The sequence below is a fragment of the Varroa destructor genome, unplaced genomic scaffold (genome assembly GCF_002443255.2).
Source record: "Varroa destructor unplaced genomic scaffold, Vdes_3.0 BEIS01000006.1, whole genome shotgun sequence".
NCBI lineage: Eukaryota > Metazoa > Arthropoda > Arachnida > Mesostigmata > Varroidae > Varroa > Varroa destructor.
In genome coordinates, this window is record NW_019211459.1 from 11441744 (window position 1) to 11460838 (window position 19095).

Genomic DNA, 19095 nt, shown 5'->3' on the forward strand with positions numbered 1-19095 from the left:
TTTTTTCCCTTAACTAGAGTCCACAGCGGTTATGGTAAAAACTTCTAGAAGTAAAATATCTCTAAATAGTAAAGAAACTTACACCATGCCGCGGTCTCCCATTTCATATAAGGTATATACAAAAGCCCATAGAGCGCTAACAGATGTAACAATCCCACCTGCAAACAGAAGTTTCACTGATTACTTTTATTGTTTCTGACTGCTAATAATGATCGATAGAGACAATTAGTGCGTATTGGGGAAGGGGTAATAAACAACTACGTAATTTAATTTCTCGTGCTAAATTATAGGACTTCCGACAGTATCTCTCCGTGCAGTAACTTCGGCAGAAACTGTAATTTTTTAGATACTTGAACAAAAGCAAGAAGCACCGCCTGGCATTAGTATCATGATATATCCATAACTTCGATCTAAACGATCGGTGTGAGTGATGGCGGTGAAGTATTCGCCTCTTTTTCGGTTATGAACAGGATGTGTAATTGTTGTTTTTCTATTTATGTGTTTGTTAACGGTTTTGCGCATCCTTCTATAATATTTCCTTTTTCCTGTTGTGCTCATTTTGCAACGAAATGAATAATAATTTTAATAGAAGCTGAATCATAGAAATCCCATGGCTGCACCGCAAGAATACGCTATTTGCAAGAAAGAAACTTTCGCGCTGGCTAACCTTTAAAGTTATATTATAGGTCCAGCGCCCTAATCAGTAGAGATTTAGAAACATACTTGGTTCTCATTTAGATATGATGATAAGTTGGTTAAAAGCCGTACAGGTGATCATATTTGACGCATGCATACAAATACTGCTATCGTAACCTTTGACGCTACGTTTCGAGCCATCACGTCGCAAATAGATGTGGTCACGTAGTTTCCTTAGACTATGTGCTGTGAAGTCGACGTAAATGTACGTCTTTTCAAATTGCTGGGGTTTTTTTTACTGAAGCCACTACAAACCGAAGCGCTTATTCATTTCGATTAGCGTTACTTCAAATTAACACGACTGACGCGAAAAGTTAACTAAAAACACCAATTGCTTTGTATGTGTGTTTTCCTTCCAGAAAAAAAAAAACATTTTCTCTATTGATCTAGCTGTTCTTGTTGAGATTACCTTGAGTATATTTCTGTAGAGAAGCTCGGAGAGTTTCACGGTGGTGATGCCAGTCGAAGCCCAGAGTTCTTCAGCTTTTTCAAGCGCATCTATCAATAGCCGCTCTACGCGCTCTCCAACCTTTTGAACCTTAATTTGAGGAGTAAAAGGTTGGGACAGTGTCAAATGGAAGTGTGCACTACTAACGGCCGGAATGTATGTAAAGAAATGTATAAAATAATCCCGTTGTTAATATGCGCATCCTTGCGACTTTAAGCCCGCCAATCCTTGTTTCTACATGATGTTTTTAGAAATCAACATGGCGACGTCTACTAGCATGGGAGTATTATGTTTGACCTGAAAGTTATATAAAGTCATAAGGAAGCTTATAGGGCGCCAGTCTTAACGTTGATATAGTTTAATTTGCAGTCATATAATTATCACACTGTTCGGTCACTATAACATGAATGGCCCTACAGTCAGACGCATCATATACCCCTTATTAACACCGTTAGAGCGAGTGGCCATTTATGGCTGTATATTGACACTGATAGTGCCATCTAATGATACAAACAATTTCTTGACACTCGTATTTTTTCCGAAAAAAAAAAACACATTTTTCTAACAGCTGGTAAACTACGATGGGATATCATCCGACCGATGCAGGCATTCTAGCCAACAGATGACAACTCGTAACCTTGTGTACATACACAGGTTAATGATTAGAAGGTTAAAAAAGGGGGAAAACTTTATATATATATATATAACTGTCTTTTTTCATGACGGCTTGAATCATTAATTCGAAACGCTTTAATGCCAAACTCTGCACACCTTACGGCTAAAAGAAGTGTAACATTAATGAACAATACAAGATACGATCCGCTACGGAAGCATAATTAGTATGGGACATCAGCATTTGATATAAGAGATATTCTTCTTTTTTTTTTTTTAAAAAAAACTTTTCTTTTTACCTTCGAAACTTGCTGGCTGATATCCTTGGAAGAGAAAAATGATTAGAAGAAGAAGCTAATGAGAGATACCTCAATGTCGTCGATATCCTGAATTGAAGATTCTCGAGACACGAATATACCGACTTTCCGTTTACACGGCTCCACGCTCAGTTGTCTGTTCGCACTGAAAACAAGCATAACTTCTAAAGTTATTATTCAATAGTGTGATATATAAAAGTAAATGACAAATGTCTCTAAGGCTGGAGCGGGTGTTTCAACTTGGAATCAATAAAGTTTTTCTACAAATAGCCATAGTGGTCAGTTCTCGCAACTATTTTCTAAAATACGTTCGAGTAATTAGAAAAGTTAGCCAGTTGGAATTGTTCCCCAATGAATCAGCTCCTACAACCATGTACATTGCGGAAACTGAACCTGAACACGACATGAAAACTGTGCAGACTGAAAAAACAAGTTATAATGTTTTAGCTAGCCGATTTCTGAAGCGATCAGGGATATTCTGCGGCAACGTTGAGACAGCAAACTGTTTTGAACAACGTCCAAATCCTTCGGATCAATCACTGTGTGATTTATGGCAGTTGCATCTATTTCCATCTTATATATATGGCTTCATTTATTTGAAACAAATACATATGAATATATATATATATATATCATTACGAATGAAACTATCTAAAATCGAAATCTGGGTCATGCAGCTGAATTGTCTATTCCTATTGCTTTTCATTCGTACTTTAACCTGAATAAGCCGTTTGTAAAATAGGGAAACACTTGAACAAGCCGCTCCTGGATTTCCAGCTATGGCGTCTGCTGGGTTTATCGTTGATCGGCCCCTTTCACCACGACAGCGAGAACTGGATGAAGACATGCCTAGGAGCATTTATCAATCTATGTTTTTTAATTTCGCTTATTGACTCAAATAGCTCGCCGTATTATTAAGAATTTTTACTGCTCGATTATTTCGTGGGCTCTACATACAAGAAAGTTATATATAGTCTTATATAGTTTCCAGTGTAGACGATAGAGCATTATTTAAACTAAATGATACGCCGTACAACTCTCAAAGTTTTTGCTGTAAGCGCGTTCGTACATTCTATCCATCTTAACACTAATTGATAGAGTCTTACTATACATACGGTCGTGATTATACCTGTCTAACAGACTGAAACATATCATTTCGAAGTAAGTTGAAGCGATAGTCGTTGAACGCCTGTGTCTGAATAGACAATACAATTATCAATCTCGTTTCTGCTAGACGTCAACGCTAATACCCATATTTTATACATAATAGAATTCGCCCCTCTTCCGCCCCTTACGTAACTAGCAAACAACTGACGATCTAAGTTCAAGTACGTACGATGCGGTTCGATCTATGACATTGAAGAGTCTTTCGGCTGCCACATGGAAGGAAGCTGCTGGTGAAAAAATGCACACAAATCATTTCGGCCTTTAACAATACAATCGATCAGGACATCTCAGATAGTCCGCATTAGGCACTTCAGTGTGATCATTTGGATGCATAACCTGCAAATCTTGCATGCAATGACAATTAATCTTGTCCACTAAAAGCCTCGAAAACTGAAGCTACCAAAGCAAGTTCTTCAGAGTCAAATGTCGGTATTCGGACTCTCCAGGATTCCGGAACAGTCGCGAAATCTCCTCTTAGATCGAGTCGCGCCGTTACCTTTCTGAACATCGATGCTAAAAAAGGTTTTTCAAATGGTGATTTAATTCGTTCGAGGCGTGTGTCCTTCCACCCAATATTCCTATAGTTTTAATGTGTGTTTATCTCGACCTACGAACAGGCCGAAACACCGCTGTTTGAGAACGGGACAGTATCGTTATGTATTCGTACTCGTGGGCAGAAAAAAATAGACAACGTACGTATGTAGGACTAGCTTACGTTATTCAGGCGTTTATGTTTTGAGTTTTACGTCGGGTATCGCCGTCAGGCATCGTTTCATCAGACGCCATTCAAGCGTGTGGTAGACGTACCCTTGATCACTGCATACGGCTACTGAGGTAATCCCATTAAAGTTATAAACGTAACAGCTCAACTAAGAAAAAAAGAGCTAAAGAAAAACGAAATACGTTTTAGATATTATTATAGTATACGATAAACAGGGACTTCGCATAATCTGATTAGCCGCACTCTGTAGCTCTCGGCGTACGTGCGATGTTTCAATAGCGGATGATTGCGAAAATGATATGACAACGCCATTTTTTCATACGTAATAGGCAGATACCCGAAAGTCGACGAAGGGCGATTTCTTAAGACCATCATTCGACGTCAACTGACGCTCGTCTGACCGAAATAAACGTAAAGGCTGCCGTATTCGACGATTATAGTTTGTGAAATTTCGTGGAAAACATTATTTCACAACCAAATTGACGATTTCGCGCCTGTTTTTTGTCCACTTCGCAGAACAGGCATTACTCTACAGGAACAACGGGTATGAACAGTCATCTGTTGTGTGACACCTTTACGTTAATAATATTATTTCTAATTGTGTATTGTTAACGTTAAATAGTTCGTACAGGCGTGCAAATCTACGATGCAACAAGGTACAAAAGCGGAAACTGCATCCGAATAAAAATATTCATAAATTTCAGCAATAGACATAAAGTGACGTTTTAGCAGATGCGTTAAGTGCCACTTCCTTCACCTGACTTAGCTCGTGTGGCCCACTTGACCCAAGAACAATCGCCGCTGCTCCTCGAGCCGCGCTTTTTACGGCTTTCGCTATTTACGCCCAGACCCAGCGACACTTCCCGCCATGCGCGAATCTGTATAGGAGTCGATCTGTGCTCAGCTGAGCACCCTTCATCGATTCTATTCAGTAGAGCTAACGCGAACCGAATACAGAACAACAGCAAAACGTAAACAGTCCCGAACTGTACTTTCCCTAGCTCGTTGTTAGAGCTGCTTTGGAATACGTAATCTTAAACGACTGTATAAATTGTCTACGCTTTCTCCTATGAAGGTCATTACAAACATGATAATGGCCACCCGTTATTTGTTACCCAGCGATGTCACACACGGCAGTGGGTTGGACCGCGTTGGTATAGCGCTGACTGTCAATAATCGATCGAACAAATTCGTTGCCATCGAGCTACACCGAGGTCATGTTGCTTGCCTTCGATAAGTTAGTTCACCACACGCATGTGTGCGAGATACTACGGTCTAAGTGAGATCGGGATTCGACGATGGCAACTTCCATTAACTTGACAAGCCGATTTATTAGATATGGATTGTGGGAAAATTGCAGTGAACCGGTAATGGCCTGGACAGCACCGGTGGCTGGAGCAGAACGCTATTGATTCAATTATACAAATATGGATACATCAATACCGCGAGAAAGACTAACGGTTACCAAAGGTTAAAAAAAAGTAACGCCGGATCACCGATTCACTGTGAAAATCAGCCATTGTGCCATGACATGAGGTACGTCTTTAGCTTGCCATGAATGACTTATTGTTCTATATGCCAGAAATGTCACGCTGAATTCGTTTTTTCATTAAGAAATTCTATTGAAAATTTAATTTCACGGAAAACAAGCGTTCATATATATTGTTGGCACAAATACTAACTTTTCCACGAACCTCCAATCTGCAACCCCTCCCTGTAAACCCTTAACAGGCTTCATAGATGATATTTCTGTATTTATCGAAATAATGATTGCTTGTGTATTCTATTGAAATTGCCCTCTGCTCCATGAGTTACTTGATACTTCATTAGATATAGACACTTCGTTCGTAGGTATTAACAGGACACTTCATCCAGCGATCGTGATCTCATCAATTTTATCTAGATACACTAATCCATACGACAACGCCTATTCTGCGGAATGTTTCGTAACATGCGCTATATGTCTTCACTCTTTGAGCTTCTGTTTGTAAGCTTCAATGCAAATGTGTTGAGACGCTGTCATTGTCTATTAAATTATTTTCGTTCTTTGAGAGTTGCGCATGCTCAGAAGTGAAAAAAATGAGTGCGCGAACTATTTAAAATGTGGAAATCTATCAAAGCAGACGGTAAATCATCATTCCCGTCACAGGGATTGTAAGGAAACAAAAAGTAGAACCAGACACAAATGTATGAAGCTCCATCTGCTGATGAACCGAGATAGCAATTGTTCCTGTGTTACCATATACAGAGTATTCAATCTAGATCTCTCAAGAAAACCATGCGCGATTTATAGCGTGCTCGCACTTTATGTACTGATACTTGATAATAGTTTCTTTAAAAGTAGTCGTCCCATGGCAGGTCAACTGTGAGTAGTACTTATCAATAGTTAGCAGCTGGAGTTCGACCCGCGTGAAGCTATTCTTCAAAGCAATGCTATCGTAAATACTAGGCCCTACGCTGCGACTACATGTTAGGCATGTGTTGTATAATGCCAACAACGCATTTGTTGCTAAATAAAACGCAATACAGTAAAATTAGCATGCTCAAATCAATCCAGTAAGTGGTATTGAACAGGAGTCCTTGTCTTTAGCACTATTCTTATGATTTTTGTTAGACTCTATTGATTATGGTAGAAGTGAGTATAAACAAGGTCGTCAGGCTCGACATAAAGTTTATTGAATACGGGGCAAACGTTAGTTAAAGCTAAGTACGCCTTTTCTATGTATTCTGAACCACCGACTATTACGCTACCTAAATAGTTACACATATAAAATTGCAGGAAACTCTGTAGGTTGTGTGCAAAGTATTGAAATCATATATATATATATATATATATATATATATATATATATATATATATATATACACGTATATATACAATTAAGAACATACGGTCGTGCGGAAAATATCTATATTTCGCTCATTAAACGGCGTGCCTCGTAAATAGGCAGTGTTTTTTCCGTACTTGCAGCGCCCATGCACTACTTTGTACGGCCTACGATGATATAGTTAATGTCGCATGAATCGTCCGGTTAAGCTTGTCCTTGTGTGACGCTGCTACTGTGTCTAGCGTAAAAGTACTTGGAGTAAGCGTTCTTTTTATTAGCCTATACCACTTGTAATAAATGAAAAATATTAAAATTCATTTTGTTATTTACCTGTTACACATCTACCATGTAATGGTAGTTATTTGACTAGATCTGCTGATTGTATTTAGAAATACGTGGGGTGGGGTGGGGTGGGGTGGGCTGGGTTTGAGGCCGAGCGAACACAGCGTTTCGTGCTGGGAGACCTCAGCTGTCTGAAACAAAACCTAGCGGCAGTTTCTAGATAGTTGTTATAGTACGGTCAGTTATGATCAGTCAATAGTTGACAACTTCCTGACGCAATGATACTCATCCTGCTTTCTCTATGTTTGATCGGTAGATCGCGATAGATGATCACGATAGATCTAACGCGGAAATTTATATATTTACTAGACAATGAATTTTCTGTTTGGTAGATTAGTGAGTTGTTTGGCATTAGGATAGCTTAGTATAATAGAAGAACCGCTTATATATACCTTGGGACCTTGTCGGCTGTTCAAACCCAATACTGTTTGAGATGTTTCAGGACGGTTTGTACCGAGCCTCTAGAAACTGCAATCACATAGATGGGAAACCTAGCAAGCCAATATGTGGACTAATCAGTATATCAAAAGTAAAAATCCCTCATGGCTTAAGAACGTAATTACATTTGAAGATGCGTTGCGCGGAGGTATCTTAACAAGTATCTCTCTTCAAAGCGTATTGGTACTATAGAGATCCACAATCCAGTATTTGAGGCGCATAGAACTAAAGTCTGACGAGCTCTGACGATCTTCACTTATGTCGTTTGGTCTCTATCCGAATTCACATTAGAGTCACGTAACGTGTCTTTATCTAACTACAATAGTGGACGTCTGCCTTGCTCTTTTCCCGACTTCAACACTGTCCGGCAATGGTTCAAGCTGAAAAGATGTAAAGTCTGCGGGGTGAGTAACACTCTGTGGTGCTGGCCTGCTCAACAACAGGCCGCAACAGCCGAAACTTATAGACTGATGCAATGAAGTCTGTAGTCCGCCACACCAACATCATTAACTTGTCGTCAGCTTTGGTGATCATAGAAAGCTATCTTTTCAACGCTCTTGTGTACGCGCGGTGAGCAAGCAATGATGAATTGGTGCATTTAGCGTCCCTCATTTTTTGGGTAAATGGATCTAGTAGACGGTTGTCGATCTTAGCTCAGCTGTCGTTGCTAAGCACAGCCATTAACTCCCAGTGCTGAGTCATACCGGTCGACAGAAGCGTTCCAGCTCACGTATATGTAGATATATAGATAGTGAAACATACACGAATGAACAAACACGAAGCTATAGGGAAAACAAACAGATGTGTAGGTAAAACAAGCTATAAGAACAAGTCCTTATCATGTGGCCATCTAGCTGGTTGACAGTAAAGTGCGGATCCTGTTAAACGAATCACGTGACTCGCGCTTTGAAATGAAACCTTGAGGGTTGACAGTCTTTAAAGTTCGCGTGGCATACACAACAATTTCAAGATTTCATTTAAATTTGGCGGCCTTTTTTTAGCTAGGCGGAAGACAAAAACACTGACGTGAAACTCTAAGCCAGATAGTATGGAATATCCTCCACCAGTGGCAACGCGTACGCCTCAACCTTTAGGTTGTAGGACAAGTTCCCTGAGACTGCCTTTACACCGCTTCAACATACTTATTTTTCCCCACCGAAATGTCTCTCAGTGGCCCGCTGTTGCGGTTTTCGATAATTTTGCGGCCAAATTTGGCACTTGGCCACACGAAACAGAACGTATTTATGGAAGTTCCGTCTTGAATGCTGACGGAAGCTTGTCATTTGCAAATGAGTATTTGGCTCGGCTGTCATTTCATTATAATAGTAATAAAGAAAAAAAAACGTTTTTTTTTTTTTAATTTGACATAGAGCTTCAAGCCGTTTTATAACGATCTATCCTGTCAATTCGTTGAGCCCGAAGTTGAAATCAAATAATCCATTGCAAATATTACACATCTGTTGGAGTGCTATTACTTTCAAATATTATAATAAGTTGTTCCCTTTAATGGGTATGCTCTTTTTGCATCGAAATCGTAATAAATTTATTCTTATTCACCAATAAATTTTCAAAATATGCCGTGAGACGTGAGATCAGCCAGAGCATTAATCTAAGCCTTCCTAATTTCCCAAGGGCAGACATAATTTCCACTAACTTGAGAAATCGCAGAATAAAAATTTCAAACGTATCTCAGGGGTTACAAAGCCTTATGTAGAAACTGCTGTCGCTGGTTCAAAAATATATTCCCTTAAAATTCATCAATAAAAATGAAGAGTTTATTGATTATTCTTTTCGTTTAATGTAAGTACTTAATCTTTAAACAGGTAGCCATTGCTTACATAGAAGTTACCGTGCTGCAGCCCTTACCTTCTGGTACACATGTTGTCGCACAGGTCTATTATTACTCCAAGTGAAGATTAATATCAATAACTTGCACGTAACAGCTCACTTGTTGCTTGGTGTACACTCTGTAACCGCCACTGTTGCTAAATAACTGTCGCTTCACATCCACAATAAGCTCACTTCCCTGATCCACTATCAAAAAGCGTTCTCGTTTGTAACGTGGGCTTCTGGCAAGCAGTACCTGACTAGAACCACATTCACCACCACGAGTGCCACCACTCTTTCGAATTCAAATTTGGCGGTCGAAACCACCCCGCCCTCACAGTCGACACAAGCTTGAGGGGCACCTTTTTCGAGCCTGCTTTTTCTTTCTGTACGATATGCGTCGCGTCTTCGCAGACCGATTGACAACGACACTCACAAAAGCGGTATACACAAGACTATCGTCGAAGCGGACTTTTTTCTCTGCAACACGGCTGAGGTTTCAGTGCAATCCTACTCGTTGTGTCTATGCATTTTTAGTTTTCTGCAGCTATGTCCACGTATGTTGGTTACGCAGAAAGACCGACTGAGTGGGGTTCGACCCTTTCCCGTGCAACACGTGATCACACGATGGGAGCGGTAGCAGTAGCGGCAAAGCGTTAGTTGGCATTGCTCCTTGATGTCATTGGCATTGCGGTATTCAGCGCCAGCTCGTTCTATGGACAGCGCCGATTGTTATTGTTGAACCCCCCTAAACCATTGCTTTGTTCCCTCTGCCCTTCTCTTCGTTTCCTTATGTTTACTTCGCTTTCTGGTAATGTTCAGCAAAGATCCTCGGCCTAGCGTAGATCTTCCGTCCCATTCTCACTAGAGATGGCTTCGAGGTTCGCGAGCTTTTGCCCGTCCTGCATCGCATCGCACTGTGCGATGGTCAATCGGCATCGCTACCTGTAACATTCATTTCTTCCCCTGCACACCAGGCAATGAGAAATGTGGGAGAATCGTGCTAACTGCTTCACTGCGATCTGCCGGCCTGGCAATCGCGCGAGCGCACTTGACACACCCTGTCGCGCCCTTGTCGCGCATTGTAGGTTGGCAACTCCGTTGGGCCGAACGGTCGTTTGGATCACGTAATAAAGTCCAAGTAAGAACTTACGCACATGCAGAATCGACATACGTGACTGGACTACGCGGACTGTCAATCAGTAATTACGGCTATTTGTGTCACGCGACATTTTCTTAAGGCGTCCAAGCAGTTAAATGTAGATGTTAGTGTGTGTCGGCGTCATAATTCGATTTAATTAAACGTATTATAACTTGGTAATTCCGCGGAACGTTTTAGTAAGCTAATAACGGTAGATGCCGCTCTGTGTCTTATACATCGTTAAAAAGCACGGAAATGTAGGCCACGACGTACGTCCAACTTAAAACTGGTTCGTATCACATATTCGCATCGAAGTTATGCTAGAGGTGTGTGTAAAAATGGTATAACACGAACCAAATCAAAGCTATGGAGAGCTTGATTTATTTGGCATCCCATAAGTAATTTGTCTGGAAACGAATTGTTATGAGAAATCGAGTGAAACACGGGCCTTAATAGGCTTGTTTTTTTAGGAATCATTTTTTAAACCTCAAATCTAATAGCCCAATTGTACTGTTTGGCAATGTCGTCAACTTTCTTAACAAAAAGTTTAGGTGAACTTTTTCTCTCTCATGTGAATGAGTGCTACTGTATCTGCATGGTTATAGCTCTGTTACTGCGTCGGATACTGGGTCCAGGTATATATGCCTCAAAATATTATTATACTTCACCTCCCACAACGATTAGAGGTGCCAGGCCATCAGGTAGTTGTTAAACAGTCAATTGAAAGGGTTCTTTAGGGTAACAATTTTTCGAAGGTTTGGTAAAAAAAAAATTGGGAGAGTAATTTGCCACTGATAATTGCTAGAAAAGCTACGCAAACGTTTAGCTACAGACTGAAGGATAGCTTTCCACTGACTTTCGATACAAGAAAGAAGTAGCTTGCTTTCTTTGTCGATTCAGTGGCGGTAGGGGGGTCACCCGCAAGTCTCCAATCGTCATCGCTCGTAAGGGAAATTCTTCCTCTAAATAGGGTGGAAATTTGTTCCGCGGACTTGCTCGTACGGTGAAACGTGGATAATCGTGTGCGCGTATAAATCTAAACGTATTAAGTTAATGATCTCGCCACTTTATCACTTAACTTTGTAACACAGTAGTTACAATTGGTAACGAATACGAAAGCAAGAGCGTACGCCAGTTTCAAGTTATTTAACAGTCAATGGTTGGCCATTAAGAAAGAGTTGCGTGAAAGGTGTTCTTCAGGTTTGAAAGTGTATTCGATGTAATGATCTGAACCAGATTATGGTGCCTACCCGTATTTGGGTTTCGAGTGTGTAGTCATAACTGTCGAGCATCAGCGGGCCGAGCCCGTGTGTAAATACGAATGAGACAAACCAAATCAATGCTATTACTTGCTAGCAATCCTATTCATTCGTCTACATAAGGTTTGTTCGGGTCTATATCTCGCTTGGAAAATACCAATTAGCCATTCAACTGAGCCTAATATAAATGACAAACAGTATCAACAGCGATAAGTTATCTGTACTAGCCTGTTAGGAACGTCAGTAATACAAAAAGAGTAAGTTCTGTCCATATACGGTAAGAAAATACCTGTAGATTACTACCAGCTTTTGACTTGTCTTATATAGATTTACTAAAATTATTACTTATAAGCTAATATGTGCTTCTATACGTTAGAGCATCCTTTAAACTTCCTTGATGATACGAAGCGATATCAGATCCTATGATTCAGGCATTATGGCAAAAAGCATTTTCAGAAATTGATTCGGGATCTTCCCGTCTCTTGAATGACTTCTCTAGTCAACTTTTTTTTGAACTTGATCGTTACGGCTGATGTGTTGCTCTAGACAGATATGACCTCACACGTTCTACTAAGAATAATATTATTCAACACAAAGTCAAATAGTTTTTTTAATTAATTAATTAATAGTGCGTAGAAAATCGACTTCCGCCTTTATCAGCTTTTTCTTTTTTACATGATTACGTGAAAACGCTCGCTATCATGTAAATTTGTGGTTTGTCCGTGTGTTTTTGCCTAAGCAACTTTCCTATTCGTATCTGAAAACAGGCAAGATACGCGGATCGACCCAACCGAAAGTGCCGGCTCTTGTTTTCGGTATTGTAGGATCAGCTCAGGTAAGTAGGCTCGACCAATTTCCCTTCAATGACCCTGGAACAAAGTTTACGCGTCAGCCTCGGCTCTAGACCCTGGTCGTTGTCCTCAAGCTTCGGTTAGAGAAATGTTGAGCGTCGGCCCCAATAATCGTACGTAAGTTAATGGCCATTGGCCGGCAGTTAAATGCATGCAGAATGTGCCGAATTTCAGAAGAACCTTCGCTTAGCGATTTGTTGTTCATAGGCGTCCATTATTAGATGTAGTCGCATCGCTGCCTCCTTGACAGAAAACCAAATGTTCAGATCAGGTTCACCATAGTAATAAATAGAACTTCTGCAAGTTCTTTAAGCCGGTAAATGAAGCATTTCTATTCTCATCTCGAAACACAATTCGAGTGACAGTCTATAATTAGTTGTGTGATAGATATGAGCCGCTGAATCCTTCCAGTTGCAAATCATCGGGTCCACTACTGAAATATTTAGGCCATCTGTAAAGTTCCAGGACCTGCAATTTAATGCCAAACATGTTCAATGTTAAATCAAGATACCTTTAGCCTAGCTGATGATGTCGATATACGACATTGTAACGACGCAAACATTTCTATAAATTATCAATAAAGTTACCCATTAGTACTTAATGCTATATAAATATATTAGTACAATGACTACTTTAGAATGAAAGCATTTACATGGAAATCGTCATATATTATATTTCACTAGAGACACACTAACTACTACTGTTAACTACGAAATATTAAACTTATTCAAGTTTAAAACTTTATGAGAGAAAAAAAAGCTATGTGCTAGACTTAGTGGTCATTGTTGTCTACGTAGTAGAGGTACATTTCAGAAAAATTAACCGGACAAAAGCAGTGTACTGTAGTTTTTACTAAGTAATTTTGTTATCGATTATTTGCTTGCGAGAATCAACGATAAAACATCTACGTCACGAGCGTCGAAGCGGTCGAACTCACTCAGTAGCTTTTCTCGCTTTCTTGTCCGACGTCATTTTCTGGACTGGTCCCTCTCTAATGGGCAGCACGGTCTGACCCATTTCTCGTCTACGGTAAAATTTAGTTTGATCCAGTTTTGCTAAAAGCAACTTTTCGTTCCCTTTTCTAAAACAAGCCTCGGTATCATTGCTGGACGGACCTGTCAATGCGGACATGTCAACGGACTTGATACGGGCCGGATGAAAACGCCGAGCTAGAGAAGTGATTACGAGATATATTCTCTTTCCTATCGCAATTCGAATTGTTATTGAAAGATCTACATGTGTCTACCTACGCTCAAATTTAGAACTAGACCGCCTTTGCTGTTTGCAGGCAAACATGTAATCACTGCACGATCGCACGGACAAACGGTGGGCTTTGGGCGGGTTTTATACTAGCAGTTGTACGAAGGCTCGCACAGCCATTGCCAATAGCTAGAATCAGAAATGGCACAAGAAGTTAAACTCAATAAATTCTATTTGTTTCTGTTACGATCTGCTGTTTTTGAGGAAACATATTATCAGAGATATTATCAAGTCACCAGTGTGTCCGTTTCCGGTGCAATGGTAGACGCTTTTAGAATAACTACGCTTAGTTTAAGTGCTTCCATCCAGTAACTTGTTATTAATGTGCGGAGTGAGCCCTGCCTGCCAAGTTGGCCGCACACGATGCAGAGGATGCATATCTTCAATACAACACAGTTTGTTTGAGTTTATTGTCTGTTTGGTATCCATTTATATCTAACGTTGCAATAATCAAAGGTTTGATGACTCAGCAGCCACTCAAGTGGCTGCCTAAATCAAGGCGGATGATCATTGGACATATACGAAGATATCTTACACGTGTATCGGAGTGCCCTCGAATCTCGGTTCCGTCCTGAATTCAGTGGCAATTCCGATTGGATTACGTAAACAAGTGACAGCGAACTGTAAAAAGGAAAACAATATCTGTAATAGGACTAGTTGAAGTATGTCTAATTCTTGCGATCGATTCCTAAGTTGAGGTTGGTTGAAATGATCACCATCCGCAATGGCAGTAGCAATGATAACTAGTGAACGAAACTAAGCGCCGCAACCTTTACTGACAGCAAAAGATGAACAATAATGGGATATAGTGTCTGAAGTTTACAGCGGGTTTTGAGATAAGGCCTAAGGGCAGAAAATAGGCATATTCGACAGAAGTAATATGTATTTTCGTTGAACACATTAAAGAGCTTGCTTTAAAGCGATGGGCTCACGCGATACGTCTTTACGCAATACGAATGACGGATGAATAGCGCAAAGTTATGCGCCTCACACAAATAGCCGTAGAAGAAATTTAAATAAAAAATTAATTAGCTTCTTGCGTGTTTAGGACAGTTCTGTACAGAAAAGGCGTTATGGTGCTTTATTTGATTTTTTTTGAAAGCGGAAACCGATATAGCAATGTTACCTTACTATCACAAAGTTGTGCGTTCTGTGGGAAAATGGATATACAGGTTCGGTAGCATGTGTGGTTGACAGAACGTGATGCAGGGACCCCTGATTTCCTTCGACCAAAGGCCTGCCGGTTCAAACGACAGCGATATATTTTATAGTGACGATGCAATAGTACCGGTACAAATACGATTTATTTTCTATCCACATTGTGCTTATAGCGCGGAAAATACCTAGGATTGCCCTAGATGCCTAGGACGTTGATTTTTGATAACGACTGTAAATAGCCAAATATTTCTACAGCTATGACAAAGTTTGGGTTTCAGCAGCTCGCGAAATTATTATTCAGTTGGATTCTTGTAAAATTATCGTACTGATGCGTCACTTGTGACTTTTAGATACATACACACTAAAAGTGCTCAAAGTTTTTATATTTTTTCCAAAATTTTATTTTTACACAATTAGCGTTACTCTTATTAGCAAAGAGAAGCGTTGCGCAGATAGCAGCCGTGACCAGTGACTCAGGTGCCATGTCCAGACAATGGGAAAGCTATCATCGTTAATCATCTGCCGCTTGGAAGGACGTAGACCTGTTGCGTGGTAATAAATAAAATGTAAGATTTGAGATCTAAACGTTAGTCTTCTAGATAATACACCATTTTGCAGATTAAATATGTTTACACAGCATATAAGATTTCGGATATATGTAAAAAGGTTTAAATTTTTTCCCCTATCGATTTAGTTGCTTTGACACTATCGATGCGCCACCCACAAAATTATCAATGAAGTAGAATTTTCATGTTGGTGAAATCCGTTTCTAGATAAAAATAGCTAACGTATGCGCACGTATTATCTGTTGACGTTGACGGGTTGCGTGCGCACCCAGGCAAGACGTCCGGCAGCCTCAAGCAAAAGCTCGATTACTGCAAGGTTATTTCTAACCAAGTCACTTACAATCAATGTGATAAATGATACAACCATAATGTTGATTTTAAAAAGCGTCTTCTATATACACGACATGGTAACGAGACTTGTCGGAACATGTATACGCTCCGAGCACTAGTGATTTTAGAGATTTGAGAAGAACCACCTTGTTGAAAGCCAAATGATCTAAGTAAACGTCTCCGTATTACCTAGCCATTATCAGAAGGCCAAGAGGAGATATTATTGTTGTTTCCGTTTAGGTACGGTCCAAGAAGGACATCGTCAATAGTGTTCTGCAGGGCAAAGGTACTCGAACGTAACATCAATCTCGTTTGCGTTTCTGGCCACGCTGCGACAGTATCCACAGACAATACCAGTGTTCACATCGATGGCGTATTCCGGAACACATAATATAATTACTAGCAAAGAATTCAATAGTTAAGCAGCGGAAGATTCAGGGGTGATTGCCGGCTCGCGTAGCAACAGCAGACGTTTGCAGGGTGCTGTAGCGCCAAAAATGCCGTTAAGCAAAGAGATCTGACCGTTCGACCTGTCGCCGTTATAAGTTTTTCGTTATTATGCAAAAACAAACGACGATAGATAGACAAATTGCTTCCCCCATTTTGTTACAGATAACAGGAACCAAAATGGCGTGCGTGCCCTGTAATAAGTGACATATAGCAATATGTACAACTATATATTTTATAAAGATGTGTAACAATACTAACTGTGTTTTATTTTCATGCGACTTCTGCATGCTATCGTTGCGTGAATTAAGTTACGATCTGGTCAACAAGTTATAACAATAAATTATTATCAAAGTGAACTTTGTTACTCGGTTATGTATACTTGGCATTGTATTTCGGCAAAGACAACGTCTTCAATCATCGTCAATACTATAGTAAAGCACAGGAAAGGCGTGCACGGGATTTTCATAAAAGCTCTGTCACTGTTCCTACTTTTATTGTATGTACATCGCTGATCAGCACAGAGACGACTATTAGAGCTATTCAGACGCTCTGACCTGTGTCGGAAAGTGTGTAATCAAGCATTAAAAACGCTTTTGGCCAAGCCTGCTCTGGGGCTGTGCACAAAGAATAATGGAAATTCATTTGCCCTTAGAGCTCAAACGCAGGTCATATGTAACGATAATTTTTAATTGGTCGAGCCGATGTAACACCGTTACTACCATGTCATCGTCACGCTAGCTGCCTGTAAAAATACATAGCATTACCATTATTGAATGTCGTATAGTCGGACCATTTTACATCACTGAACGGTTTTCTGCTCGCACACAGCTTTAAAAAATAGTGTTCCTACCTCGTATTTTGAATAGCACTTTCAAACTGAACTATTCTCTCTTTGACTTGTATGTACATTTGTTGTCAGGCTGTTGTTCCCTTTAGAAATAGAATACGAATCGTCCTCGAGGCTAGATACAGCAAATTTACGTCACAATACGTAACGGTATCCTTGAAGATTGTGCTGATCAAACACGGCATCGTGACGACGTACTTGTCTCAGTGGTTCATCGCTGGAAAGTAGATATTTTCACTACGGAGTATCGCGTCGGAAGTAACTGCAACAGGTGAATATCGTTAGGACTACTATCTGCAATCGACATATGACCGAGAGTAGTAAGTTATTTTTAAGTTTGTCATTTTTCCGCACATTCAATACCATCCAAATGTAAGCATCGCATTGTAAGGGATCAAGGAGAGCTCGAACTGATTTCATTCTGTTTCCTAATGCGATTATGCAGTAACACTTGGCTACGGTCGTTTGATTAAGTGACTTGAAGGGTATACAATCGTAGAGGATTTAGTACCTCAGAAACGTATCAAGCAATTTTTTCGTTGATTGGCAAACCACTCGTCAGCCTTCTTTGCTATCTAAACTGGACTTGAAACATGTCGACATTAATGCTAGTATAAAACAAAGCTACTTCATTACCTCCTTGGCATCGGGCTCCTGTAGTGTTTAAGGGCGGAATCTTAGGCTTAAGGCCGACGATTACTGCTATACTGCCATACGCTTTAGCTCGTATCTATGCAATAGTTTTATTAGGTTATATTTAGATAGAAAACAATGTCATTACAGTCGCCGTTATTTCATTACAAATTTCCATTGAAGCTGATATAATGTGAACAAAAAAATTTTGGATAGAAAGGCCATCTCGCATAGACGTTCGGGCTTGATTGACGATCGGTCACAAACGCCCATCTGATTAGCTTTGTAGTATGACTGTGAGATGCTTGAAGGCCTCAGCAAGTCCCCACCATACGGTGACAGACATCCCCGTTGACGGCAAAAGTCCGCTCACAATCCCGCGTCTCTTATACGGTGTACTACGCTCGTACATCCTTCAAGATTTTATGTTCGATACTGCTGTGAAGCATCGTTCCAGATTTAACACGACCGCATCAACAAGTGGCGATGTTTGTTCATACGCCAGATATTTACCCTGTATTGTATTTGTTTATATCTAAAGAACAATCGACACGCTCAGCTACGTGTTACTCCGTCAGCCATAGCAATAGTTGACGGTATTCACTAACCACATTATCTATTGCGACACAGACCGTCTGTACGCGAATTCTCTTTGCTGACTAGGATAACGGTGGGTGGTTTGCGAAGCCATTATTGACAGGAAGCATTTGTTTCGTCCGTTGCATAGACTACCGCCGATATTCAAATGATACTGAGAGCCGAAATTGTTGTTGACACCGCTAGTCACTGTTCAGACGACAGCCACAACAAAGCTTTTTGTCCACAATGGCCTGAGCATTCGCTTCGTATCTCTGCCTTTCTTAGAAATGCTGGGCTGAAATTTCAACGGGGGCACGGGCATCGCTCGACCAGTTTATTGCAGACGATTGTAAAATAGGGCAAGTCTTCTCTTGAGTCGGCGGAATACAATATATCCAAATAATAAATAGCAGCCAGGCAGCGTTACACGCATATGGCCTGTAAAGGTGGATGCCTTAACTGTCGACTCTTCGTCATAACTCTGTATTGAAAGAGCAGCTCATTCGGCCGTGTCCTTTACAGATTTTATATATTATTTTGATTTTCGTTTTTATTCGTTTAGATAAATAAAGTGACTGATTCATAGAGTCGTTGGAAGAAAATGCTCTTTAGGTACGCTTAGAGC

General features: G+C 40.3%; 1 protein-coding gene and 1 long non-coding RNA gene across 2 annotated transcripts in view; one reads left to right on the forward strand and one right to left on the reverse strand.

Annotated features, from left to right (window-relative positions):
• The window catches only part of LOC111252596 (stearoyl-CoA desaturase 5-like), a 34970-nt gene extending 19826 nt beyond the window's left edge, over nt 1-15144 (reverse strand). The window contains exons 1-7 of the mRNA XM_022810762.2: nt 15034-15144; nt 14443-14528; nt 13585-13762; nt 9436-13115; nt 2125-2218; nt 1106-1234; nt 83-158 (exon numbers count right to left, since the gene is read on the reverse strand). Of these exons, the coding sequence (XP_022666497.1) occupies nt 83-158; nt 1106-1234; nt 2125-2218; nt 9436-9449 (313 nt within the window). The 5' untranslated portion in view covers nt 9450-13115; nt 13585-13762; nt 14443-14528; nt 15034-15144. The remainder of the gene's footprint in view (nt 1-82; nt 159-1105; nt 1235-2124; nt 2219-9435; nt 13116-13584; nt 13763-14442; nt 14529-15033) is intronic.
• LOC147754855 (uncharacterized) overlaps nt 1-19095 on the forward strand; it is a 39889-nt gene that overhangs the window by 4302 nt on the left and 16492 nt on the right. Inside the window, exons 4-6 of the long non-coding RNA XR_015329590.1 lie at nt 1056-5497; nt 12564-12631; nt 13936-17529. This is a non-coding gene — a long non-coding RNA (uncharacterized LOC147754855). The remainder of the gene's footprint in view (nt 1-1055; nt 5498-12563; nt 12632-13935; nt 17530-19095) is intronic.